The sequence below is a fragment of the Rousettus aegyptiacus genome, unplaced genomic scaffold (genome assembly GCF_014176215.1).
Source record: "Rousettus aegyptiacus isolate mRouAeg1 unplaced genomic scaffold, mRouAeg1.p scaffold_m13_p_11, whole genome shotgun sequence".
Taxonomy (NCBI): domain Eukaryota; kingdom Metazoa; phylum Chordata; class Mammalia; order Chiroptera; family Pteropodidae; genus Rousettus; species Rousettus aegyptiacus.
In genome coordinates this window covers 45,690,586-45,718,156 of record NW_023416286.1, presented here as the reverse complement: position 1 = coordinate 45,718,156, position 27,571 = coordinate 45,690,586, and the positions used below count along the sequence as shown (strand labels likewise).

At 33.2% G+C, this 27,571-nt stretch overlaps 1 protein-coding gene across 3 annotated transcripts in view; it reads right to left on the bottom strand.

Annotated features, from left to right (window-relative positions):
• Positions 1-2,867: 2,867 nt before the first annotated feature.
• Positions 2,868-27,571, bottom strand: part of HOOK3 (hook microtubule tethering protein 3) — an 80,451-nt gene continuing 55,747 nt past the window's right edge. For 2 of the 3 annotated variants that reach the window (XM_036228755.1, XM_036228756.1), the window contains 7 exons: positions 24,478-24,565; positions 20,731-20,765; positions 17,450-17,532; positions 16,649-16,749; positions 15,162-15,266; positions 14,918-14,989; positions 2,868-12,253 (listed from right to left, as the gene is read on the bottom strand). In XM_036228755.1, the coding sequence (XP_036084648.1) occupies positions 12,113-12,253; positions 14,918-14,989; positions 15,162-15,266; positions 16,649-16,749; positions 17,450-17,532; positions 20,731-20,765; positions 24,478-24,565 (625 nt within the window). In that variant the 3' untranslated portion in view covers positions 2,868-12,112. Of the gene's footprint in view, positions 12,254-14,917; positions 14,990-15,161; positions 15,267-16,648; positions 16,750-17,449; positions 17,533-20,730; positions 20,766-22,238; positions 22,245-24,477; positions 24,566-27,571 lie in introns of all 3 variants that reach the window. The other variant, XM_036228754.1, reaches the window with a different exon arrangement.

Genomic DNA, 27,571 nt, shown 5'->3' with positions numbered 1-27,571 from the left:
TTACTCCTCCCCCCGCCTTTATGTCTCTCAGAACCTGCACTCTGAGGGAAGCAAACTGCCATGTTGTGGGCTGTGCTATGGAGAAGTTCAAATGGCAAGGAACTGATGTCTCTGGCCAATAGCAAGCAAGGGCCTGAAGCTTGCTAACAGCTATGTAAGTGAACTTGGAAGTAGATTCTCCCCTAGTCCACCTTTAAAATGACTAAAGCCCTGGCTGTGTGAGTCATTAAGAAAATAAAAATGAACACCATGGGATACTACTATATACTTATTAGAATGGCTAAAATTAAACGAACTGTTCAAAACCACGATAAGATGCCATTTACACCCATGGGATGTCTAGAATCAAAAAGAGGGACAAGTACTGTCAAGGATATAGAGGAACTGGAACTTTCATACTGCCAGTGGGAACATAAAATGCACAACTACTTTGGAAGATAGTTTGGTAGTTTTTAAAAAATTAAGCCTACCCCTACAATATGTCCCATCCACTCTATCCTAGGTGTTACCCGAGATATGAAAGCACATCCCATAAAAGGCTTGTAAACAAACCTTCATAACCCCTTTATTTGTAATACCTCAAATTGGAAACAACTCAAATGTTTAACAAGCAAATGATTAAACAAATTGTGGGATATCCATACAATGGAATACTACTCAGCAATAAAAAGGAATGAACTATAAACCTTAAATTATGCTGAAGAAAAAGCCAGACAAAAATGAGTATATACTATAGCATTCTATTTACATAGAACTATAGACCGTGCAAAATAATCTATAGTGAAAGAGAGCAGAGAACTGATTGTCCAGAGATGGGGATCAGTGCAGGGAAACTAGGAGGGCCTGAAAAAACTTTTGGGGTTAATGGATATGCTCATTTTGACTGCTGTCATGATTCGTTATGTGTATCCATTTCAAATATTATAAAATTGCACTTTAAAAATATGCATATTAAAAATGAATAATTTATTAATAAAGACAGTTTGAAAATATAAGAAAAAACAGCATTTCTTATGTTAATGGGCAAGATTCAGTAGAGGCAAAAAAAAACCTGAAAATATGAGGTGGGGGTGTAAATCTCTGGAAATATGTCCTTTAGAAGAAGGTATCTATAGTACAAATGGAAGACTCTGGCTAGGATTATGTACAGTTCATCACTACACGTAGGACATTCATACTTTGGACAATTTCCTTAAAATGCAGTCACCAAAATTAACTACCAGAGTAAGGGGTAGAAACATTTTATAGCTGATGCCACATACAATTAGATACCTGTCAAAAGAAGTCCTAGTGCATTTATAGCTTTTCACACTTACCAGAATTCTGTGTAGTATCTTTGTGAGGTTTTATTCCTACTGAAGTTACGTACCTGATTGTTCTGCACCACTGTTAATGTATTTGACACAGGGATTAGAAAATGGGGAGAGATCTTGACTTCAGAAGTATGATCTTCATAGCAGAAATCTTTCTTCTCTTTGAATCCCAAACAGTAGCTGTGGTAACTTGGTTAGTCCTCCACTGAGAAGTGTATGTGGTCATCCCCTTGAACTTGGTCTTGTCTGTGACAATTTTGACAAATAAAAGAGAAGTGTTGCTTTGCAGTTTCCAAGGGTAGGTCCTAAGAAACTGTAAAGCTTTCACCTGGGTCTCTCGGAAGTTTGGCTCTGGGGAAACTAGCTTTGTGAAGTAAGTCCATCTACCCTGAGACTTCATTTTGTGAGTGTCCAAACTAGTCATGTCAGGAGGTTGTGTTGAGTTGCCTGACCAGCCCTCAGGTGTTCTGTCCATATCAGTCAGGGTACCAAACTTGTGAGAGCAGCCTTCAGATGACTCTAGCTTCAGGCATCATCTAACTTCAACCAAATGAAGGACCCCAATTGAGAGCAACTGATACTTTCTCCAGACTTGAGAGAGATAATACAATTATTTAAAGCCATTAAGTTTTGGAGTGGTTTGTGATGTAGCGTAAACATACTTAAGGCAAACTGGTAGACCTTCAGCTGGGATACTTCTTTTTGGAAATTTTTCTGTGTTGGGCCCTTTTGATTATACAAATCTTTGAAGACAAAAGTATTTTTTTTCCCCCATTTAATCGTTGTGATTCAACCTACCTTTTCATCCCTTCTCCTCTGCTTCAATATTAAATACCCAGGACAGACACTCAATAAATGCTAACCTTTACATGGTTACCTCCATGCTAATGAGTGAAGAAAACATATTTAGATCTTTCCAACACTAAAATGCCACGTTAAATGCACATTAAAATGAGCACCACTTTGACTACATGCAGACTAGTTTTTAAGTCTTGGTGCTAAGTTCACTTTTGAATTGTTTTAATGTAAATATAATCAATTTCCACACTGCTACTACTACTGTACATGATATTGAAGATGCCATATTTTAACAAGATGCCAATGTTTAGGGTGAAGGTGGGAAAACTGGTGAATTGTAAGGGTCTACAAGACAGGAAGAGGGGCACCTATTGTCTAAGTAGTACGACAACAATAACGCTTTACACTGCTAAACAATGCAAACACTCTGCCATCGGTCCTTGCTGTACTGCCTGTGGTAAGATTGATCATGTTAACACATTAACTCTAAGAGGGGAAAATATGTGTTTAACTTTTGTCCCTAAGAACTTTGGACAATCAGTTTACAAATATTAAGTACCAGCCTAAATCAAAACAAAATCCATCACAGGTACTGGAAAAAAACTTAAAGAATATTCCTGATTGACAATAAATCAGTGACATCCTCTTTAAATTGATAGGACTCTTTGTCAAGTACAGAAGGCAAATGGACGAATACTATTAGACAATTATTAAATATATGTTTGTCATGATTTAAGAGCAGAAAAAAAAATCTCATTTGAATTTTTATACAAGTCTTTATTTACAACTTGTTTAACAACTGTACACTTTTTGCAGCCTTGAAAACCTTTTTGTACTTGAATGGGAAAATATAGTTTGACCAAATCTTAACTTTATTCTTCATATACATATACATATATTATATGCATACATATAAACATGTACATATAATTAATATCACAACAAGTTGGCAGTCATAAAATTAAAATGATTAAGTGATATCAAAAGGAAATATAAGATCTCAAAAAAATTAAAAATCTGTCTTATGGTGCTTTCTTGGACTTTATATTTTTGTGACTTTAGTAAAAAATTTCTTAATGAGGCTCTCTAACAAATCATTCACCTCAGAAAACAGTGAGAAAATCCACCAATCTAACACAGAAGTTTACAAGGTTGGTAAACTTAACAGTGGAAAAATAGCTGGATGTCATTATGTACAATGTTGCTAAATCTGTATTGATTCCATTAGTGAAATGAGAAATTGAGAGTCCTAAGTGGATTTCATTTTTGGGTTATAATAACAAAGAATGAAATTGTGAAATTATAAATTCAATAGTCAACCAGAAATAATAACATACCTAGCAATATCCTGTTTTGAAAAGGCTAAACTGCAAGGTGGGTAACCACAATGTCAAATATGAAACTAACAATTCACAGAACAATCAATAATACTTAAGACATGAGTATAAGGCTTTAGAGCTGAGTTGTAATCAATACAACTCCAACTCCAATGTACTAAGGTGTTTTCCAGCTCATCTGAAAAGTTTAAAATATACTCTAGGGGGGAAAAAAGCCTCTTTCTATCCCCAAATCTTTGATAGAATTTATTAATCAAAATAAGGCAAATTATTAAATATGTTTGAATTTTACCATTCATTATACAACCAAAAATTGGGTGTTATAAATGGTGAGGCAATTGTCAAAACATGAACACTGCATAATAAGATAAACCTGGAAATTATCTTCTGAGCACAAAGTATTCTGAATTATACATAACCTATAAACAGCAAAGTTAATGACAGCAATGACAGTGTAGTGCATCTGAATTTTAAATAACTAAGGCTATTAAAAAACAAAAGGCTACTATGTAAAAATTAGAAGGCCTCGAATCATTGATTTGTAATTGTATACAGTCATTTCCTATATTTATACTAAAATGCTATTTCTTATTTCAAGCACATTGAGATCTTCCCTTAACTAATATGAGTCTCTGTAGAACACACATTAAATTAGGCCACCAAGAAAATAAACTCAAATCATACTGTTTAGTCATCTGAACTTGAACGACAAAAGAATTTCATCATAATTTGCTTGGAATTTGATACTTGATTAAAAAAATGTTTAAATGAAGAGGTAAGCATCTGAATAGGATAGTTTTAACTAAGTACCAAGCTAACCCAAAAGAATGATTAGTCTCTTATTTTCATTACAAAACTCAAAGATGCATTCCTGTAGATCCTTTTAGTTATGTTAAAACTTTAGTAAAAGGCCAAATAAATTAGTAAATATTAAAAAATGTTTCATTAACTAAGTGACTGGAATAAAATATTTGCTGCATACATAAAACTTAACATGATTCATAATCTATCTTATTAAGAGCAAGAAACTATGAAGAAAACCAAATAAATTATTTGGATCTTGATGTACTTTTAACATAGAAGATAATCAACTGTGATTTTGGGGACAGAACCAAAAATCTGTTAGTAAATTTTGTTAGCACTATATAGATTTAAAAGTAATGAAACAGAAGAGTATGATGTTTATTACTTTTTATTTATAAATAAATTAAGCACTCACCAGTTTCTGCTCCGTGTTAGAAACTATGTATCATTAATGTTAAGATACTACATAAAAAAGGAAAAAAAAAACCCTGAAGATACTAAGTTATGATTTATGAAATGATTTAATTAAATCACTTAAAAGTAAAGTGCTGAGAATCTGTTTAAAAATATATATTGAAAACTAGTTTCAAAGAATGGGGTTTTAATTTTTCCAAGGTCTTTAAAAAAAGGGCTGGTGTTACTTTTAATAAAATAGCTTTATTCAACTATTGCAGTAAAATCTGAGTTATGCTAAGTTAACTGAATACCTTTATTTTGTCCTTATTTTCTCTCTGGGTATTACAGCACTGGCAAAAAGTATTTTCTGCAATGATGAAAATGTCTGTATCTGTGTTGTCCAATATGTTAACCACTATCCATGAGTGGCTACTGAAGCACTTAAAGTGTTGCTAGGTAACTGGGGAATTAAATTTATAATTTTATTTAATTTAAATGTAATTTGTCACTAGTGGCTCATGAATTGGACAATGCAGGTCCAGAATCTATTCTTATTTAGATGAATAAGAAGCCAGTGGAAGATAAAGACAATTGGGAGGAGATCTAGCCATTCAACAACTAATTAGTAGATATTCAAAACATATTTTGTCCTCGTGTGTGTGTGTGTGTGTGTGTGTGTGTGTGTGTGTGTAATTTTTTACTCTGGAAGGACAAAAAGCAGCTCTTCTCTCAAAGGTCAGAGCCTAGACTTCTCTATTTCAGTGTTGCTCTCTTATAGGTGACCTGCCTAAGCAAAGCACTTCAGTAGAATAGGAGATACCGCAGAATACTAAACTTTTCACACTATAAAAACATTTCTCATTTAAAAACACAAAGTAAAACAAAACTCTAAGACCATGTTATGTTCTTATGAGCAAATCTTCCTATTCTTTGGCAGTAATCATATGTGTCAATGCTTATGTGACAACAAATATTACAGTACTTTTGGGCTATGATTTGAATACTAATATATTTGTTTCAAATGGAAGAGAGTCCTGACTCCTAAAAACCTCTCTCAATTGAACACACCAAAAACTTTGCTATATGTTATAGAAGAACCAAGAATATTTTTGTAGTATTCTGCCATCTTTAGTGTCTTCCTTTTCCCATTACCTCACTCCCACTGCTTTCCAGATTTTCTGACTTCACAGCTCCTGGAACCTGGCTGTCTTTATCCTGTCATTGGGTACACCCAATGATGAAGAAACTAGGAAAATTAAGTACAATTTGTAGGTTTGTATTTTAGGAGACAGGGAAATCAAAGCTAAGAACATCTTCTGATTCACCAGAAGATTATATTTTATTACTGCAACTCCAGAAAACAAAGTTTCAAGGATGTCTGCATTTGAGGGAACTTGGTTTCATGAGTGATTAACTTATAAAGAGAGTCTTATTAATGAAATACAAAATATAATTCATGCCTCGTAGCCCCAACTCAATTTCAACTAGATTTCCAGACTTAGAATTTCAGATCTGACTTTTAAAGTTTCAAGAAGAGCACATAGCCCATTTATTTGGGCAATCTTTTACATTCTTCTTAGTGAGTGCTCCAAAATAAGGAAAAGAACCCCAGTGGAAAAGATAAATAGGATGTGCCACAGAAAGGTACAAGGAAAACAACTATCTAATATTAGTAAAGTGCTGTGAATCTTGGAGTGAAGGATAAATAATACATAAATGATTAGGAGTAATGGTAAATAATATTAAGATACCTCTACTAGTGACATACATAAAATAAACACAAGATAAAATGTATATACAGTAATCACTGCCCACAGGTTGGCAAATAGACCAAGAATAAACACAAGTCCCTTTTATTACAATTGCTAAACTAATTATTTTCATTTGTCAATTTAGAGATCTCTAAAATGATAATGCCTGCTCAGAAGTCTTCCACACACATTATTAAAGAAAGCTACAGCATGCTTTGGTAGTTTTCTTTTTCTCACTTTGAGACTGTTCTTCTTGTGATATTTACTTCTTCCTTTTACTCCTCTGAGTAGATATAATTTGGGGTATTTGATAGCCCCATGGGCCTAAAAATCTTTAGGCTATGGATACCTTCTCTGATGATTTCATCTACAGACCCTAACTATCTAATTCAGACCTTGGTGTTAATATATATCAGGGCTCTCCTTGAATATATATATTTTCAAATGTTTACTCTTGCCTTTACTTTGAAGAAAATTTCCTGTGGGGCTACTATGCATAATTAAGGGGAATAATAAAACTGAGCCTATGGTTTGTAAACTAGATAAAGCAGCAGACCTAGGTAACTGTTAGAAAGTGATTTTCAGCCACTACAGATTTCTTCTCATCTCATCAAGTTACAGTATCCTTAATGGCCTTAAATCACTACCTTATGTTTAGTAATGGGTTAACAGTTTCAAAATGAAAAGAGATGCTTTCCCCTCCAACAATAACAAATACAGTTAAAAATGCCCACTGAAGGGAAGGACAATTAGAAAATAAATTATATTTTTGTCTACTCTTTTTAACTGAATGATTATATAAAAAAGTCAGATAATTTTACATAAACTATTACTTTAGGAACATTTGTTAAAACGGTGTAAGTTTTAATTGTATTAGTATTTCCATCTGTCTGGATATTTGTTTATAATTAGGCCATTTCTTATCCTGATAATCCATTCTACTCTCTGGCAATCAATTTGCCTTAAGAGCAGTTCTGTTACTTTCTCAGATTTCTATGCTCACTTATATATAGCATACAAACTTATGTTATAGACTATTGTTGGGAAATATCAGAAAACAGAAAAATACTAGAGTCATCACATAATTGCTAATAATATAATTGTTAGAAAACATTTCTAGATCTCCCACAACTGCCAAAACTCATATACTTGCCATAATTAGGTTCAGGTCTCTAGTTTCTCAACCTAATGTCCCTTTTCTATCATTTTACGTGCACTGTGACGAATCCAAGAATATTTCAAGATAACACAAAATATAAATAGGTGTTTATATTCATAAAGATACTTGGGAACTGGATTGATAAAAAGTTGTTTAAAAACAAAATAATGAGTATATATATTCCCAAGAACCTAATAAGCGATTTAAAAGAGACGGATGTCATCACATTTGTGCCGTCCTTCATTTTATAAAAAGGAAGCTAAGTATCACTGCTTCCGTGATTTGAGGGAATGGGGCGGGGTAGAAAATAGCTGTGTCAGTAACAATTTCAAGTTTTTTAGGCTTCTGAGAAATGAATGCTATTTATTGCAAAATTTCAACACAATAAAATTATTGTGCTGAAATTAGACAATAAAACCTTTTCGAGTTTTCCAATAAAAGGAACATATGCCAATTATTATTTAAACATGCTTTATAGAAATTAAAAATTAGATGACAGATATATTGAGAATAACTTTCCTCTTATAAAAACCTCATGATATAAAACAGTGAAATCATTGTAGTTACAAAGAATAAGCTCTGAAACTGCTGTCTAAACGTAATGAAACTGGGTCGTACAACTATGAAAATCAGCTGCCATTTTGACAGTGATAACTATAGGAAAAGAGATTATCATTATTAAATGGAAAACCCTTTTAACTAAAAAGGGAAAAATAAAAACATGCTAAAATAAGTTTCCAAGTTTCTGATATCCCATTTTTCTTCTGTTGAGTACAATACACTCTTTTATTCTACATAGGCTTCACTGTTAATATACAATGTTACATTAGTTTCACAGCCATTTCTAGGGAAAGAGTCTCTTCATAATATAAGGCTAAAAGGCCAAAATAAATATTCTTCCATAGTTTAATGAATAGACAAAAAAAGCATTTTGTCTTGAGGTTGTTATTTTGCTCTTAGCCAAAACAAGATGCCAGATACTTTCCTCTTACTTTAGGATCACAGATGTTCTGAACCACGGGTCTGTGAACTAGCTAGGTTTATACTAGCTGTGGTTTGTGGATGCTTTTTCAGATAAATCTCACAGGTTCCAACTGAAGATAACTGTAACAATCCTGGAGTCTGAGATCTAGACAACTGGAGATTAAATGTAGAGATAAGATAATTTTAAAAATTTAGATTTTTTTTTTCAAGATAATTCTTATAATGGGATAAAGATTTTCAAGTTTTTAACATGGTATTATCTTTAAAAGAAGGAAGGGACACTCAGAATATTCATATCATTAACAAGAATGAACAAAACTGTTATTGAAAAAGAAATGTGAATAAAGTAGTTCATGAATAAAATGTGTCTTTTCTTCAATTTAACTCCTTTCGCTTACCACTAGTTGCTGATCCATTTACACAGCATAGATTTTCATGCCTTTGTGAAAACTAATGAAATTTAACATATAGGCTGATGTTTCTGATTGAATAACATTTAGCTTAATTTTATACAACTGACCTTTCATTATATAAATAAAACAATAAAAACTCGAAAAAATTACAGGCATTTCCTTATTATTATTTAATCATCCCATTAAGCCAATTTTTGCCAGGCTAGGACTGGCTATCTAATAGAAATAATTCAACCTTGATCAATTTCGGTACATTGGTCCTTTATTTAGGGACTTCTTTTTCTTGGTTACTATCAAGTTATTAGACAAATGATATCAGATATCAAATGTTTGCAAATTTTTAAGTACAACTGTATTATTTATTCTCTTTATAGATGTGGTCAACCATAATATTTGCTGGATTTGTTTTTCCCATTGTGAATTTCTTAAAAACACAATGCAAAACATAAATGTTATGCTTTAACGTTCCTTAGACAGTCTTTGTATTTTCTTACCCTGGTTAGAAGGAAAACAGAAAATAAGCTTTTGTTTGTAAGAATTCGGACTCTAGGCTGATGGCTCACCCCAACCTAATGAATAACACTGTACTTACTCCACTGCTGAGACCAGGACTCGCTCCCCTGTCTAAATGAAATGTGGCTGCATGAAGCTACTATATATAAGGAGTTTGTAAAAACATAGCACAGAAGAACTCACATTTAGATAAAGCACCCAATGTCTTTTAACTTCTGACATACCGTGCATCATCACAACCCACCTGAGAAATTATGAATCATTACTGGAAACAGAAATTTCATAAATCCTGTCCAAAGCTGGGCAAGGGAAACAGGGTTGTCACTGTTACAGCTGTTTTACTTCTAATATATATTTTTTAGAAATAATTTCTTATATGTAGTAAGAGTGATGTACTAAACTTTAATGGAACAGTAAAGGAGAATGAAAGTTATACTTGTGTCAAAAGAACAGCATGAAACAGATGCTGATGAAAAATAAATAAACTTCCTTTAACATCTTTTCAACCATTTAGAGACCTATATCTGAGTAGGTAGGTAGGAAGGGGACCAGGGCTGAGGCAGTAAATAGAGAACTAATATTAAAAACCTCTACTCTCATGAGATTTAATCCTTATAATGAATAGCTTATAGACTCTTTTATATTTATTTACCTTATTCTGTAGGTATAATTTCCAATAATTCAAATTTGACCAAGGTTAGTGTTCACATCCTATTTTTAAAACAGTTGAATCCTTATGCCAGTTGAGAAATGAGGGACTGGGGGTAAGAACCATTTTAAATAGTTTTTAATCTTTTATAGTTGATGAAGTCTGCTTAGCCTCCTGAAACTCCACAATATATTCTACTCATGTGGTTCTCTCCATTATTACTAATTCTTCCTGCTTTATGGTCTTATCAGGCAGAGGCATTCGCACTGCACTTAGACTTCTGTATTTAATGTAAAATTTAGCACAATGCATGGAGTCATTTCTGTGTATATTCTAATACTTCAAGTATGATTTCTGAGGACAAATAAAAACACTACTAATTTTTAGGTCAATTTTCTTATAAATAAAGAAGGATTTAAAATTAAGCATTTGAATATAGTTTCTAAAAATTCTCAACGACATTTAGCCTGATTTAAAGTTACTAATTTGTTAATATACAGAACTAAATGAAACCTGAACTTCCAAATAGCAAGTACATGAAATTATCTTATTAAGTGACCTATCTAAAAACAAAAACAAAACAAAACAAAATCTACCTAATTTCAGTAATTTTTTGCTTTTAAAAAATGGGCTATGATGCAAGAAAAAGGCTGGAGGGGTACTTAAATATAATTGGGGACCAAATACTTAAGTCAGTAGGGAAAGTCTGGGCAGAGGCATTTCATTTTCCAATAAATGATATTTTACATTTATATAGCACCTTATATAGTCAAAGTGCTTTACAATCATTACTTGACAGCCATTCATCAATGTAAATAAACATGGTTTACAATCTATTAACAAATCTAAGCACTTTAGGGCAACCAAATACCCAAGAGAATCTGTTCAGTAGCAAATTCTCGAACTAATACATAGAATTAAGAAAAAAATGTAAAAGACCTGCCACAACATCACATATAAGAAGTCACTTATTGATCTTAATGACTGATATTAAGATGTTAGGTATTAGGAATTATTGAGAAATAGAAGGGTTTATATTAATAAGTAAAACAAATGAGTTGCAAGTCAACAAGAAGTTGCCTAAAAGGTAAGGCTACCTATTCCTCATAAGCATATGAAAAATATTTTAGATGTGGAGGGCAATTAAAACTATAAATATCAGCCACACTGCCACAATTTGATTCTCAGTTACTGTGACATTCCCAAATGAGAAAAATATTAATGCGCTGCCTGATTTTTTTCTCTTGTAATCCCTCCCTGATAACCTAACCAATGCATTCACTTCTACCAGCAACAAGATAGCAGAAAATAATACAATTCTATATTTATGTTTTAAAAATGGTTTCCAAATCTTCAAACAAATTTAATTTCCTATAAAACAATGTAATAACAAATTTTTCCTCTTTAAATAATTCTATCAGGTGCCTTAGGTAAGATCTGATCGGCACCTCTGCCAATGTATTTATGTCTTTGCAAAAAGTGCACTTGCCAACCATTCATTTTATATAGTAAGTATGCAAGTCATCTGAATTGCATTTGGAAAACAATTGAAAACACAGATTAATACATCATAAAAAGATTAATTCCCTTTAAACAAAGACATTCTTATAAAGCATGATAACACAGAGGCACAATAAAGAATATAAACTGTATATCAATTATTGGCAAAAAATCTAATTCATTACAAAGCCTACACCATTGGAGAAAGGATGTTTTCATATAAAGAAAAGTACTGTACTATCATACAACACTTTTAATTGGGAATTTAAAAAAATTTTTGGCACATTAAAAGGAACTGAAAGGACTACAAAATAAAAGACCAAGAAACTAAAACATTACAGATACAGGAGAAAAGTCCTCAAATGAGAAACAACTAAATAGTAACATAAAATAGAGACAAAAAAATAAGCTGGCTGAATTTCCTGAAATGGTGTTATGTATAACAGAAGTATGTTTTGAACACAGGGTGTTTTATATTCTAATGGCAAGACTTGTCTACCTTGCCGTGGCTGGTTGAACATGGCTTGGGTAAGATCTTCTTGTGCTGGTTGCTTGCCTCTGCCTAGCCAGAAAGGACTGCCCTGAACCTGTACTAGCGAGTCTATCTTCAGCCGCCTTTTTATGCAGAGTCATTCCCTATGTAACACAGAAAAAAGAGTAATTAATGAAAAAATAATAAAACATACTCTCACAAAAGAAAATTCCATCATGCAGAATTTGTTACATTGCATCATAAGGCACAATTAGGAATGTTAATTCTGCTCATTATAGATTAAAATCTTATGGAGACATTTTAGTTCCAACAATTAGGTACAAATCTTCCTTTGGAAAAATTAAGGCTTAATTTTTTGAATTTACAATAACCGAAACATGGATAATAGAAACAGATTTTTGGAATATATTATCAGTCATACATTCTCAATCATACATTCCCTTTCCAATCAAATATATAAAGTGATTTTCCAAGGAAAAAAGTGCGATTGATTGGTAGCAGTTGATTGATTCAAGGAGTTGTGGAAATCACAGGCCATATTTAGAATGGAAAACCAGAAATGCACTTCCTATTTCTTAAGTGGAAAGGCACACTAGGTATAATACATACCACCATGCTGTTTTTCTTTTCTTCAGGCAGACTTGTATTCTCAAACAAATTAAGAAAAGTTCCTTAAAGCCCCAAAACAAAGGGCCCAACAGAGAGAGCACGGGTCTTTCTTGAAGACAGGAGGATGGCCCACTAGTTTAGAGGGGAAAGGAGACAAAGTTCCTGGGTCCAGAGCACCTTAACAAGAGGGAGGAAATCTCGGGCGTGCTCTCTAAAGATGGAGCAATAACAACAATGACAAGTCTATGAGGTCAGGAAAAAAGTGGTTTTGGCACTCATCTAACAAGCCAGTGAAGAATCCTACCCAGAGAAACACTGAGAACTGACAGCACTGTGACTGGATATAAGTAAAATGATGGAAAGAAGTGGAAGGTGGTAACAAGGAAGAAATGAGCAGCTGGGAGCCAGGAAGAGTCAGGCAGATAAGTCAAGTTATGTGAAAAGACACATGGCTCTTCAGAATGAACCGGCAAATTGGCACAGAAGACAAATTGGCACTACTTAGCTTCTAGGGAAAACATCTGTAATAGACTTGTAGTCTATCGCATATACCTAAATACATTCCTCCATTTTACCAAAGAAAAAATCCAGAACAGGCTTTTCCCTCAATTTGAAATAAAAACATTTAAGGACTTGAATAGAATTGACAAATATCTATTGGTAATCTTTTTTTATTAATTTGACTACATATATTAACAATTATATTTTATTTAAAACATACTATTTTTTTAACTTTCATATTCTAAGCAACTTATTCAAATTCTTCATACACTTTTTAAGACCTAAGTATCCATCACGAGGCCATTCTCTGAGATACTTTATACCTTTTCCCAGCACTATCTTCACTTCCATTTCAGTTGTCTGAGATGCAGAACTTCCTGAATGTATGTATGAAGCTATTACTGGCTATCCTATCTGAACATTAACTTGTATGTGTCTACATGGAGTTATTCCTTTGCTCTCCAGAGAGCTGAAATTTAGGACTATTCCTTAATCCTATATCATAGGACAAATACAGTTCCATAGGAAATATAATGTGTGAAGTCATTAAAATCCATCAAGAATATGAAATTATTAATAAGTATTAAAAGGCAGAGCTCCAAGATAGCTATTACTAATCTTTAAAGAGGGCAAAGAGGAAACAGAATAGGTAGAGTCAGGACTAGTTCCCAGAAAACTTCCTTAAATATACAGTTTTTGTCCTATTTAAAAAACTTTAATTTATAAGAAACCTAAATTTGTTAACAATAATAGTATTCTAAACACAATATAATTTTCTCTTTTCTTAAAAAATAGTGAAAAGAATTTTACCAAGGTAAACACCAAAGTGGATATGTCATGAAATTGTATGAATTTTTGACAAAGATCAAGTCACATTATTAGGAAGCCTGAGACACTAAACTTTAAGACACGGTATAAATTATAACTGTAAAACAGAAACAATGGTATTGTGTCAATAACACGTGTCAAAAACATAACTATAGGGTGAGAGGGGGTTGGTGAAAGGAATCTGGTTTCATTTCCTGCCTTGAGACACTAACATTTTGAAAAGGCAGAAGTGGTCTCACCGGGAAAAAGACAAAAAAGAAAAAAAAAAGACAAAATGTGTAGGAAAAATTACTGAAAAAAGTACAGCATTCTTAAAAATCCACAGCTATTCATATATCTAGAAAATCTTATTGAAACCAGAATGTTGATAGCATTATTTTCCCCTGCAATACACCTAAAGTTTTTTTGTGTGTTGAAAAATCCAATTTCAAAGCCTCCAGCTGTTCAGAGTCTAACTGCAAACATTTTCCAAACCCTATGAGATAAACTATACTTGGTGTAAGTACCACTTTTGCAAAGGTAATGAAATAGTCCTATAAAACAAAAGCTACTGCATCTGTTATTCAGATATTAAGGTCCTCTTCTCCTAGAAGAAAGAAGTTCTGAGAGACAGAAATCAAACTGTCATTTACCCTCCTGTTCTCTAGGGATAATGATGTGTTGAAAATACTCTAATCCTGTTCATAGCGGTTCTCATTATCTGCTTTTCAGTCCTAAGGTCAGCATTAAGGTTTTGTTAGTGTGTGTTAGGATTAGCAATTACTTTCAGATTCATTTGGTAGAATTACTTCTACAGTAAAGGGCGTAATAATAAAGCCTATATATTCACTGAACTTTGCAATACACATTTTGAAGTGTTATTTTCTTACCATATTGTACCAGGCACTAACAATATATTTCTCTTCCATTTCTCGTTGACTCTTAGTTTTCTCATATTCTTTCTAAAAAAACGAGCACATATAAACACATAAAGATGAAAAACAACTCAATATCAATAAGATAGTCATAATTAACTGTCGAAATTAATGGACACAGCTGCATATAGCAAAGTTTCTAGGAAAAAAAAAAAAGAATGAAAAATCAAATATCTTATCGTATAGTATAGCGAAATACCTCTAATGAATGGAACAGTCGTTCCCGTTCCTGGAGCTGATTTTTAAGAGCTTGTATCTCTGGTGCTGCTCCTTGATTCTGTTTAGGATCTAAAGTACGGATAACCTGCAAAAAGCAATAAAAGAAAAAATTTTAAAGTCTCAAATTTAAAGAATGTAACATCTAAAGAAGCACTTAGTTAAAAAAAAGAAAGGATAATCTTTGTGAGAATCAAAAGCTATCTTACAAGGATACTTTAAATTTTGAATGTATGAAATAATATTCAATAGTTACAACTTTTAATTATATAAAACTTTTAAATTATATAGAAGAATCAATTATAAGGAGTAATTCTGGCTTAAAATTAATAAATGATAACTACAGCAGACATTACTGACAGCTGTCTACCTTTTTCCTTTCCTCTGATATGGTTCAGCTAACCCTATGCCTCTAAACAGACATGTACTCAGGAAGTGGGTCCCAGTGGTCATGTGGCCCATCTCCTCTTCTGCCAGTGGCTCAGTTTAGGCACAGGCATGTGATGTAATTCTAACTGGCCAACTTGAGGTCTGGGAAAGGTCTTTTTTTGCTTTTTGGTCCAACACTTTTACTATCAAAAACTACCAAACTTATAGAAAACTTGAAAGAGCAGAGCAATAAAAACCCATTTTACCTCAGATTCACTAATTGCCACATTGCCACATTTGATTTCTCTCTCTCCCCACACACACACGCACGCGCACTGCTTAATTGCTTCAGAGGCTATTTTAAAGCAATTTGTAGGCACGATGACACGTAACCCTTGAAGACAGCATACATCTCCTGTCTAAGGACATTCTCCTACATAATCACAATATCAATATCATCTGTAAGAAAATTAATAATTCTACAAATCATCACTATTTGGTCCAAATTCAATTTCCACAGGTGTCTCCACAATGTCTTTTCCAACTACCCCTTCTGCTCCTAATCCAAGACCCAACAATTAATGCATTGCATTTGGTCCACAGGTCCCTTTAGACTTTTAAAAATTATAACAGCCTCTTGTGCTCTGATGCTTATTTTTGTTTTTCATAGCATTGACTTTTCTCCCAAATTCAGTATTTATCTGATGATTTCCCAAAAGTGTTATTTAACTTGTTCCGATTATCTCATTTTCCCTAGGAACTGAAGTTAGGTCTAGAAGATTGCTGAGATTTAATTAAATATTATTGGTAATGATACTCTATCAGGAAGGAAAAATGGTTCTCCTACCATTAATGCAGCTAATTTTGATTACTGGTTAAGGTGGTGATTGCCACTTATTTCCTACATAAAGGTACATTTTCCTCTTGGTACTTCTTACTCTTCTCCTGACAGCTCTCTACGTGAGACGTCATTGTACCCGCACTTTTGGAAGACAGCTATGCTCACCACTATACCATCGATGCACACTATACTTGCACTTTTGAGAAGTTAGTGAAACATGATCAGAAAGTGGAGTGAGATGCTCACAAATGCGTACTTACACTTTTGGCTTTCTCTAAGTATTTTTTATATCGTTCTTCCATTTGTTTCATTTCCTCTTCTTTCTTCCGTAAAGCTTCTTGTAATTCTTCAATTTTTAAGGCTGTAGGTGAGAGTTAAAAAAAATTTTTTTAGACTGTAACACCTTTAAAAATATTTCAACTAACAAAATAATAGTTAATAGTTTTGAGAGATTGTTTGATCTATTCCTATAGTTTTCTTTTGCAACAATTCACATGTAAAATTTTTTTTTTTTACAAAAACACTTTTCATACTCCAGTATGGATCCACTTAAATTAAAAAGTATCCATTGATGGATGAATGAATAAAGAAAATGTGGCCTATACATACAAACAAATAATATGCCAGTGAATCATATACCTAAACATTGGTTACAATGGTCATTTTTATGTTATGTATATTTTATTACAATAAAAAAAGTAAAAGTCTGTGATTTGTTCCCACCTTCACACAAAAGAATTAAAAGAAGTCAAGCTATCTATATGTGTAAACATCAACAGAAGTAAAAGTTTGGCTAACTTACATTCAACTACACTATAAAATTAATTTTGTAAAATATTCATTATTTGCATCCATAGTTAAGAAAAAACTCAGAACTATTAGAAAAATTTAAGGAATATTGTAAAGACTATATATTCTTTTTGTAAATAAAGCGAATTCTTTAATTGCTAGAATAGGTAGGAGGGTCTAGTTCTAAAATAAATAATTTTATATAAAGTCATTAACACCAGGGTACTGTAAAGTTAACCAACTGGAAACTATGCTAATTAGGAAAAACTCACAGCTGTTGTTAAATCTTGGTTCAAGATCCTCAATAATGGCTCTCTTCTTCTGCAATTCATTATTGGCTTCATGCAGCTTCTCTCTGTAACAAAACATGTAGCACTGTGTCACCACCTACTACTGCTGGGATTTTTTCCCACGTCAGATGAAAAATCTAAGTTCTTATTCTTGGAATACGCTTACATAGCACCCACTGCAATGAAACAAAGATGAAAAGATGAACCCAACATGAACTTAAAATATTGTTTAATTAACTAAAAAATAGAGACAAAAAATCAGAGCTTGAAATGGCAGTCATTTCTTTTACATAAACCTGTACAAGAGGTATAAAGACCTTAATGATCTTTATTTTTTCCTGGGAATAAGGATATTATAAAAATTAAAAACTTTGCAGAGGTTTTACAATGCAGAATCTTATTGCAAAAAAGTGAAATTCTAAAAATAAGAATAGCAAAGACACTACACCAATAAAAAAGAATAAATTAATAATATATGCAACTGCATGGATAGATAAATCACAGAATGCTGAACACAGGAAGTCAGACACAACAGGGCAATTCTGAACAATTTACATTTATATGAAGTTCAGAAAGTGTCAAAACGAATGAAAGTGATCAAGATCAGCACACTGGCTACTTTGGGGATGTAATATATTAGAAGGGAGAATAGAGACTCCTGGTGGGTTGCTGGTACACATGGACAATATATATTCTATATGTTGACCTGGGTTACCTATATATGCTGGAAAACATTCATCAAGTTATAGAAAAATAATGAACTGAAGTTTTTTCCTGGTATTTACATAAAATATGTAATTCTCCCTATGTAGTATGTAGTGTTGCACTCTGTAATATGAGAGGGAAAAAAGGCTGCCAAAATTAAGAAACACAGAAAGAAAGCACTTGTTTTTTTTCTATTTTTTGTCTTTTCAATGCATAATACATTAATACATTTTCTTTTTTCAACAATTTCTTTGAGCGTCACACACACACACACACACACACACACACACACACACACACAGATACAGCGTAAAGAATAAGAAAAACAAAGCCCAGTGAAGAAACAGATTTAGAAAGAGAAATTATACCAGAACCATGTGTCCCTATCCCCTTCCTATAGGTAACCAAAATTCAGAATTTTAATCATTTTCATGATTTTTACAATGGGTTTTTGTATGTATTCCTAAATAATATATTGCTTAATTTTGCCCAATTTTTACTTTATACATTACTTATACTGTATGTATTGTTCTGTGACTTCCATCTTTTACTTAACATTCTGCTCTTGAGATCCATCTATGCTGTTGTTAGCACTAGTTTACACATGTTTATACCCGTACAGTGTTCTACTGTTTAAATATACTCCATTCTATCTATCATTTTACAATTGGTAGTATTTGTATTGCTTCTGCTTCTCTGTGATTACAAACAATGTTTGTCCATACTCTATATGTCTCCTGGTACACATGGACAGCAGCATCTCTAGGAATCTAGGGTATACACAGGGGAGAAAAACTGAGGGTCACACAATATGTGCATGTTCAAATTTACTAAGTAAACTGCAGTGGATGAGAGTTACAACACTGTCAAACATCTGGCAATATATGTGTCTGATTCTTAAATTTTACAAATTTGGTGCGTGTAAACGACAAACACTGTCGTTTTAAGTCTGCATGCAAACAACCATCATTGGAAATGTCTATGGACCCTGTTGTCAGTTGAACTATATCTCCCAAAAAGATATGGTGAAGTTCTAATCCCTGGTACCTATGACTGTGACATTTGGAAGTAGGATTTTTACAGATGTAATTAGTTAAGATGAAGTCATACTGGATCAGGTTGGGCCCTAAATCCAATGACTAGTGTCCTTATAAGAAGGCCATGAGAAGACACAGGCACACGCAGAGAAGAATGCCATGTGAAGATGAAGATAGAGACTGGAGCAATGCATCTACAAGTCAAGGAACACCAAGGATTGCTGGAAGCTACCAGGAGCTGGAGAGGGGCACGGAACAGATTTTCCCTTAGAACTTCCAGGAGGAACCAATCCTGCTGACATTTCCCTTGGAACTTCCAGGAGGAACCAATCCTGCTGACACCTTGATTTCAGACTTCTGGCCTCAAGAAGAATAAAATCCTACTGTTTTTAGCCACCCAGTTTATGGCAATTTGTTATAGCATCCACAAGAAATGAATCAGGCCTAATCTACACTGATAATTCTTTTTGATGATGACTTTACCATGTAAATGACTCAACACAAAAATGGTCAGACCATTTTATGAAACATCAGGTATTCTATTTTTTGCAGTAAAGTAATAGGAAATGAAAAAAGGACAGAAGTCGGTACTAAATTCTGACTCTAGGTAATCTCATAATGGGGGAAGGTACATTTTCTGTCCTAATACATTAAAAACCTGCTCACTGTTAGACTTGCCAGCAAGGGTCAACTGTGAGGAATATCTCATTTCCCACATTTGAAAAAAGAAAAAAATTAACATGAGGTAAACTGTCAGACTATAGAACTTCTTTTCAATCTTGTAGAAACAAGTTGAAATTATCTCTGCAGTACTGAAGACATTTGGTTTACCACAATGTAACATTATAATATTCCAACAGATTAGCAATTCGTGGCCACCCTATACTCCGTGTTTGCAAGGAGAGAGTTTTGCTAGATAGGAATGATTAAATTTGTTACTGGGTGGGAGAAAAAGCATGAAATATTCCTAACATTGTCAACCTCAACTAAAGATAAAGATGGAAGAAGGTTTCTTCTTCATGAGAAAACAAATGTAATATTTTTAAATTAATTCCATTATTTAGATTAAAAAGTCATGTTCAGATGTCTGTAATTCAAGGAAATATTTGAAAATCTGCTACTGATAAGCTACATAATACTTTAAAAATTTTACTTAAAAAGGATGACTCAGCCGGTCACACCATGGCTTGCAAACCCTAAAGTAATTACTATCTGGCCCTTCACAGAAAAAAGTTTCTGTGACTCCTGATCTTGAGTGTCTCAAACCCTTAACTATAAGTACTATTATGAAAATATAAAACCCTGGAATCTCATCTGAAAACAGTTCTAAAGCAGTCACTGTTCTGATTTGAGGACCTTGGGTGGATAAGATACATTAGACACCTTTAATATCTCTTACAATGTTCTGCACCTTCAAGGGACACCCATGCCACTGCCTAGACACTCTATAATCACCTAACACAAAAGAGTTATGTTTCACTAGATAATATATCAATGAGTCTCAACGGCTTTTATACTTACAGATGTTCTTCAAGCTTCTTTTTTAGAAGAACTGACTGAAAATAGAAAATAAAAAAAATGTATTATTTGACATTTTTATTAAGAAATTATTTTCTAAAAATTAAGAGCATAGCAGTAACTAGCTCTGTGTGAGCCCTCTACAATCTCTCTGATCAAAGAGCTCAAAACACATAATATACCCAAGTTTATTTTTCTTTGATAAGGGAGAGAGCAGCCTGTAAGTGACAGAAATCAGTATTAAATACTCAGAAACTGCATATCTTAATTCTCTACTTATAGTTAGGGGGATGAATAAAAAAGCCACTTATGTATAAACCTAATATTCCTGGGCTCAATAGGCAGGTAGAACTCTAATAATAATAAGTGTTCCTATGACATTTTTTATAGTCTTTTCCTTGCATCATGATAAAGTCTGGGATCAATTTCCATAAATACTTACTAATTTAAGTAAGTATTTACAAATAGGCACAGGTTGCAAATAATTTCTGTGATAGTATGGAAACATGAAGGATGGTATATGCACAGAATGTAATGTGCTGGAGAATGTAGCTTTGACTGCGTATTTAAAAAAAAAAGGAGGGTCTCCTGAAAAGCAGATCAGAACTAACCTAAAACTAATCATAAAGAAGTATAGCATTCTATATAGGACCTCTAGGTTTTGTATTAAACTTAACATACATATAATTAGTGAATTCTATGAAACATTTCATTTTGAGACAAATGGTTATATAATTAAGTCAATCGAACCCCATTAACATAGCCCAATAAAACAAGTTGTTCAATCAATCAATACCAATGGTAAGTGGAAAAACCTTACACTAAGTTCTTTGATTTTCAGTTACCTGATTTAATAATGATTATCATAACTGTTTATTCAAATCCATTCTAACACAGGTCTGGAATATTTCAAATTCGCTTTTTCCCTCAAAATGTTAACTACAACTAGATCAGGGGACCACAGTGTACTCTATCATTGCTTTCCCCAAACATAAAAAAAAAATAATAACCCGACTAACTTTTGATCATTGCTTGTTTCTTCTTTAGTATAGAGGGTAAAATGAAAATACTTTCTAAATAACTTAACTTAGATTTTGTGCTTATGTTTTGATTAGTCTCCACAAAATTAATGTTGTATAGCTAATACATAGTAAAATATATGTTATCTGAAGTAATACATAAAAGTGACTTAATGAATGGTTAATATGCCAGGCACAGCACTAAAGCTTGTCATATATATTATCTCACGTTGACCTCTCAATACTGAGTAATATTAGTCTATATATAGTTGTGGAAGGTGAGGCCGGGGAGACATTCGGTAGATTTCCAGTGGCAGATATCCTTTAAGTATCTTAACTGTAAAGTATGTAAACCTATGAGGCAATTAATATTGGTATACTCATTTTGCATAAAATTCTCATAATTAAAAATTTTAATATCATTAACTATGATGGCAGATATCAATAGAAAAATTGCTCAATATATAGAAATGAATAGGAAGCCATACTTACAATAGCCTTGAGCAGAAACCATGCCAAGAGACAGAGAGGACATATTAGTATGAAGCATACACAGCAGCCAATAGAAGGAACGATTTAGTAATTCATGAATAGAAGTAAAAGATATGCATTTTTTTTCAAAAATGTACATTTTTCTTTCTTCTATGGTCTCCTCATCCTGTCTTGTTCTCTGGAGTTTTATACACTGTGGCTAGCTCAAATTATCCATATGACTGGATATAACAATGCTTTTCTGCTTCCATGCTAAAAATAAATAACATAAGAATAATAATAAAAATGTGTAAACCATCCTATTCTGACTTAAGGTCACATGAAAGAATTGTGCTTTTGTAACAGAAATAGGTAGAAATTATGTTGTTCTTCAGAGGGGACCAATTCCATTTGACAGACTGTTCTACATATTACATATTCCTGAGTTGCAACACTGTAGGTTAGTGAAAGAGAGAAGACAAAAACATCAAAAATCTGCTGGAGTAAAGAATCACATATCCTGTACCACACTATTTCTCTAAATCATTTTGAGGCATATCATCAGAATAAGGAAAGTTTCTAACTGAAGTTTTTCTACATGTAGAAAAGAGCTCTGACAATTTCCAAGAATTTAGAGCAAGACATTTCACTGGCATCTGGTCAGTTGAATAAACTAATTTATGCAAATAGTACTTGACAGGGCTGGTAATTCACTTCTGAAATAAGTATGCTCATGGTAATGGCACACAGCATATTTAATTAGATTTGATTACTACAATGAGAACTAATAAAGTTATGCAAAAATTCTTTTTTACAGAATAAATTCCCTTAACGCATATTTTAATATAATTGAATCAAATATGATGACCTTCCTCTCCAGAGCACGAATAATCAACAAAAAGTGTCCTCGGAGTTTCAGAGACCAAAATGAAGTTAACATTTGCCTCAGTTTAAGGGACCTAGTGATTTCACTGAACTAAGAAATATTACCCACTTTGGTTCATCTCTAAGATAGTCTTAGTTAGGCTTACTAATATTTTAATACATTTATGGTGGTTTTGCTTCACCTCTTTGTGATTTAGCATTCTGGATAAAAGCATGTTTAAAAAGTAAACCACAACACTTCAAACTAGTTCCATTTTGACAAGGGAATAAGGCTGTTTAAATGTTGGTGACAATTTTAGGAACTAGAAATCAATCTGGAAATCTAAGAACTACCAACACTTCAATTAAAATATAAACTAAAACCAGAGATCTTAGAAAGAAGAGCAGGCTGCCAATATAAGCTACACGTATACTTAAGAAACCCATACAATTAGCTCACTGATGTTTAAGTCATAAAATTAGGTCACTAATGAGCTTTTTATATCTACTAGTCTGAAGGTTTAAGTAATATACTAGTTTAACTCCCTTTCTTTGGTTCTTTTTTTTTTTCAATACTCTCTGAAGGGTGGATGAAACCGGACCTATCCATAGTTTTGATGCTGATCCCCAAAATAATTCTAACGATGGAAACAATCAATAGGCTTATACTCAAAGGCCAGAGTATATAGCAAATTACATGGGCAACGGAAAAATAAAGAAGAAAAGAAACCCAACTGGCTGAAGCAAAGATTGGTCACTAAAACTGACCACCGTACTATGTGATAGATGGTGGGCATGAGGAGGTGAAGGCATGCCTAGTTCCTGGCTCTACGCATTTCCTATACTCCAGATCTGAGTGTGCCAGCCCCGCAGGCAGGGCTGAGACAGGTATAGAGTGCTAAGGAAATATTAAAAAAGTCAGTGAACTTATATTTGAGTGTGTATTGGGGTTGCGAGAGTGATTCAGAATTTAAAGATGATGAGATTCTAGGGATGACATTATTTTCTTAAATATCAATTTTACATAAACAATTTCTACTTGAACATGCTAAGTTTCCACCAGCATTTTTTTTTTTTTTTTTTTTGGCCATAGGAAAACACTCTATACTTTGAATACTGAATTGAGTACATGTAAAACATAAAGCCTCAATTAATTCTTAGCTAAGAACTGTAAATAAACTTCTAATTCCCAGCATAGTAAATCTGAAAGACAATAAAGTACTGCCTGGCACTTTTTATAAGGAATGTTAGAAAAAGGAAAACATTTGTTTCTTTTGTATAACCAATATAATTATAAATTATTCTGACAGAGACCATCAAATAAAAAAAATAAAGCTACAGCTTTTGTTAACATTATGTAACTGTTGGACCATGGTTGGTATATATTAAAACTTACATCTTCTGCTTTTGATCCTTGGTCCTGTAAAGATTTTTGTAATTCTTCAACTTGTGACTGAACTTCCAGGAGTCTTTGATTCACCAGCCTAAAAATCAAATGTAGATTAATTTTCCAAATTCTGACTTAACTTATGCCTTTTTCCTTAGGTTATAATATTGGTTAGAGAAACAGTATAAGTAGCAAAACAAAGCCTCATGTTTTATAGTAGTCGTAGCTCACTCTGATTATTTTCATATTGCTTGAAATTTCTATGATTATTTCAAACATAGTGTTTTGTGGACACATTCTGTCGAACCGATGTACCTAAAACTATCTAAAATTCACTTCATGTTTATTCAAACTATGTGTCAGCACTATGCTTACCACTAGCATTGAAAGATCTCTGCACTCAGGGGAATTAGTGGGCAGGCAAAATGTAAACAAATAAAATATGAGATAAATACTTCAACACAGTGCACAGATGTATACAAAACGGATGATGACTGCTCAAAGAACTGTACCTGATTGTGTAAAGCAGTTAAGGATAGGCTTGACTTAAACTGAGACTAGGACAATAGATAAAATACTTACTTGATTAAAGATAAAAACAGGATTCAAGACAGAGAATTCAGCATGCCCGAGGTGTACAGAAAAATGAGAGGGTACAGTGAGTTCACCAATGGTATGGCTGGAGAATAAACTGTGAAGGGTAAGACTGGATGGAGATGAAAGCAGAGGAAAAAGAGAGGTTGGGTACAAGCTTATGTGAAATGCAAAAGAATTTGTAACTTATCCCTATAATCTGGCCTAAAATTTGGCTAGAACTGGAATAACCCAGCCAGCCTTTCATAATGCTGATAACTGACACCTGATCTTCATCAATCCTTTAGGTCATTATGATACAACATTCAGTAGATAAGTTTGGTTCCTGGGTCTTGGGTAATGCTGAGGATTGCAAGAAGGGAGAAACGTGATCAGATGGTATTTTAGAAAAATCACACTAGTTTGAGTGGAAGATGTTATTAAAAAGGTCAAAGAGCAGGAATGAAGACTGGGAAGAGGCTAGTATAGCAATTGCCAAATATGCCTGAAATAGAAGGGGTCAGAAGAGGAAATGTATTGGAAAGGCAAAAGAACACAAGAAGTAAAAAAAATAACTCTTAGGATATTGACTAGGAAGAACATGAAGAGCGGAGGTGGAACAAAGATGGTCTGAGGCAGGTCATCAATCACAGGGTTGAAAGAGAAACTTCACCCTGGAGAATAATCGGAGAACTGGGAGAAATAAGAGAGAAGTGTTACTGAAATTAAAAGAAAAAGTTCAAAGAGGAAATGATCATAACAATGAATACAGAGTCTCCTCATCTCTCAATAAGGAAAGATAAAGTCTTGAATGCTGCCACTGGATTGATTGGCCATTTAACAGATGACTGGTTATTTCAGTAAGAAATACTTTAGTGAAATGGTAGTGTAAATTCCAGCCTGCCCCAAATTAAGGATAAAACAGCCAGAAAGTTCAATAAAACATTTTTTTTTTTTACTCAATAAGTATAAGAAATTCTGATCATAAACCTAGGTTTATAATTTAGTGAGAATTATAGCAAAAATGTAATTAAATCTATAATAACTGATGTTTTTCACACCAGGAAATAGAAAATCTGAGTGGTTTTTCAATATTAAAAGAATTATCTGAAAAATCTATATTCAATATGGAGAGGTACATAAACACATTACTAGTGACACTGTAACTTAATCTTTTCAGAAAGCAATATGAATATATGTATCAAACTATAAGACTATTTCAACTATTCATCAATAAATATTGTAAGCCTACTGAGTGGAGGCCATTGTAAATGTCATAAAGCATAATCAGTCTAAACCAGGATATTCCCTGGAAAGATCTGAAAGCAAGTCAAAAGCCCGATAATGGGGAAAGGACAAGCAAATATAGCAGTAATACAACGGTATGAAGTATGACGCATACACGCATAAATACACACAAAGTATGAAGTTATACTAATATATGTAAATATATATGAAAAAAGTTCATCTACAAAATAAATTAGGATTATAATGCTTACTTCAAGGGGTTGTTCAGAAGATTAAGTGAGATACAATACAAAGTGTGTCTAGCACATGCCTGCATATAACAGACACTCTATAAATGCCTCTATCTTCTTTCTCCCCCTTCAGGATTTCAGTTAGTTAACACTGAATCAAGTCTAATTACTTAGTGTCAAGGAGGTGTAGAGAGAGGGCAAGCATGAGATCACCATGTACTCTGAGAGGTAAGGCAAAAGAATCACATATGCTTTGAGAAAGCTCCCTGAGCAATTCTGACATGGCTCTACTCTCAACACTTAATGCCTCTTCTACTATTGTTTGAGGGTCAGCATATATTACAGATTAAAAAATGCTAACTTATTGGGAAAACTAATTGGAAAGGACTCTGAGTATTTACTACAAACCCTTCCTTCTAACATATAAGACTCAGCAGGACTAAAACTGAGGTTTCCTGGTTCTAGTCCAGGGCTGTAAACTACTAAGAGATTAAGTTAGAGAAAAGGTAATGTAAATACTGAAAAAACTCAGAATAAATTTAGGGTAATTCACTTAAGAGAAGAGCATCCTGTGAAAAGAAGACAGGTAAAAAATAAATATTTTACGAACATGGCAAAAGATAAATTGGCAAGCGGGGATATGGGTTAAGGAAGAGGCTTTGGAGTCAGGTAGCCTGGGTCTGAGCCCAAACTCCCTTCATCTGTAAAACTTTAATAAAGTAAGACCACATATTTTAAATACTTAGTACAATGTTTAGAACAAACAGGAGCTTAATACATTTTAGCTATTATAATAATTGTTACAGATCACAGCTATAATCTAAAGGTAAGTTATCATCTGTGTTGTACTTTAAGACACAAACACAATACTAAGTTGTGAACAGCTGTAAATAACATAGAGACTTGGGAAGTAATGAGTCATCTACATACACGAGTACTGTATAAATGACAATTAGCTGCTCTGTTTCTGATGACAAAAGAAAAATAGCTATAAAGGCTGTGAGAAACAATGGAAAGCATTATAAAAAAATGTTGTGGGTACTGATTCACTA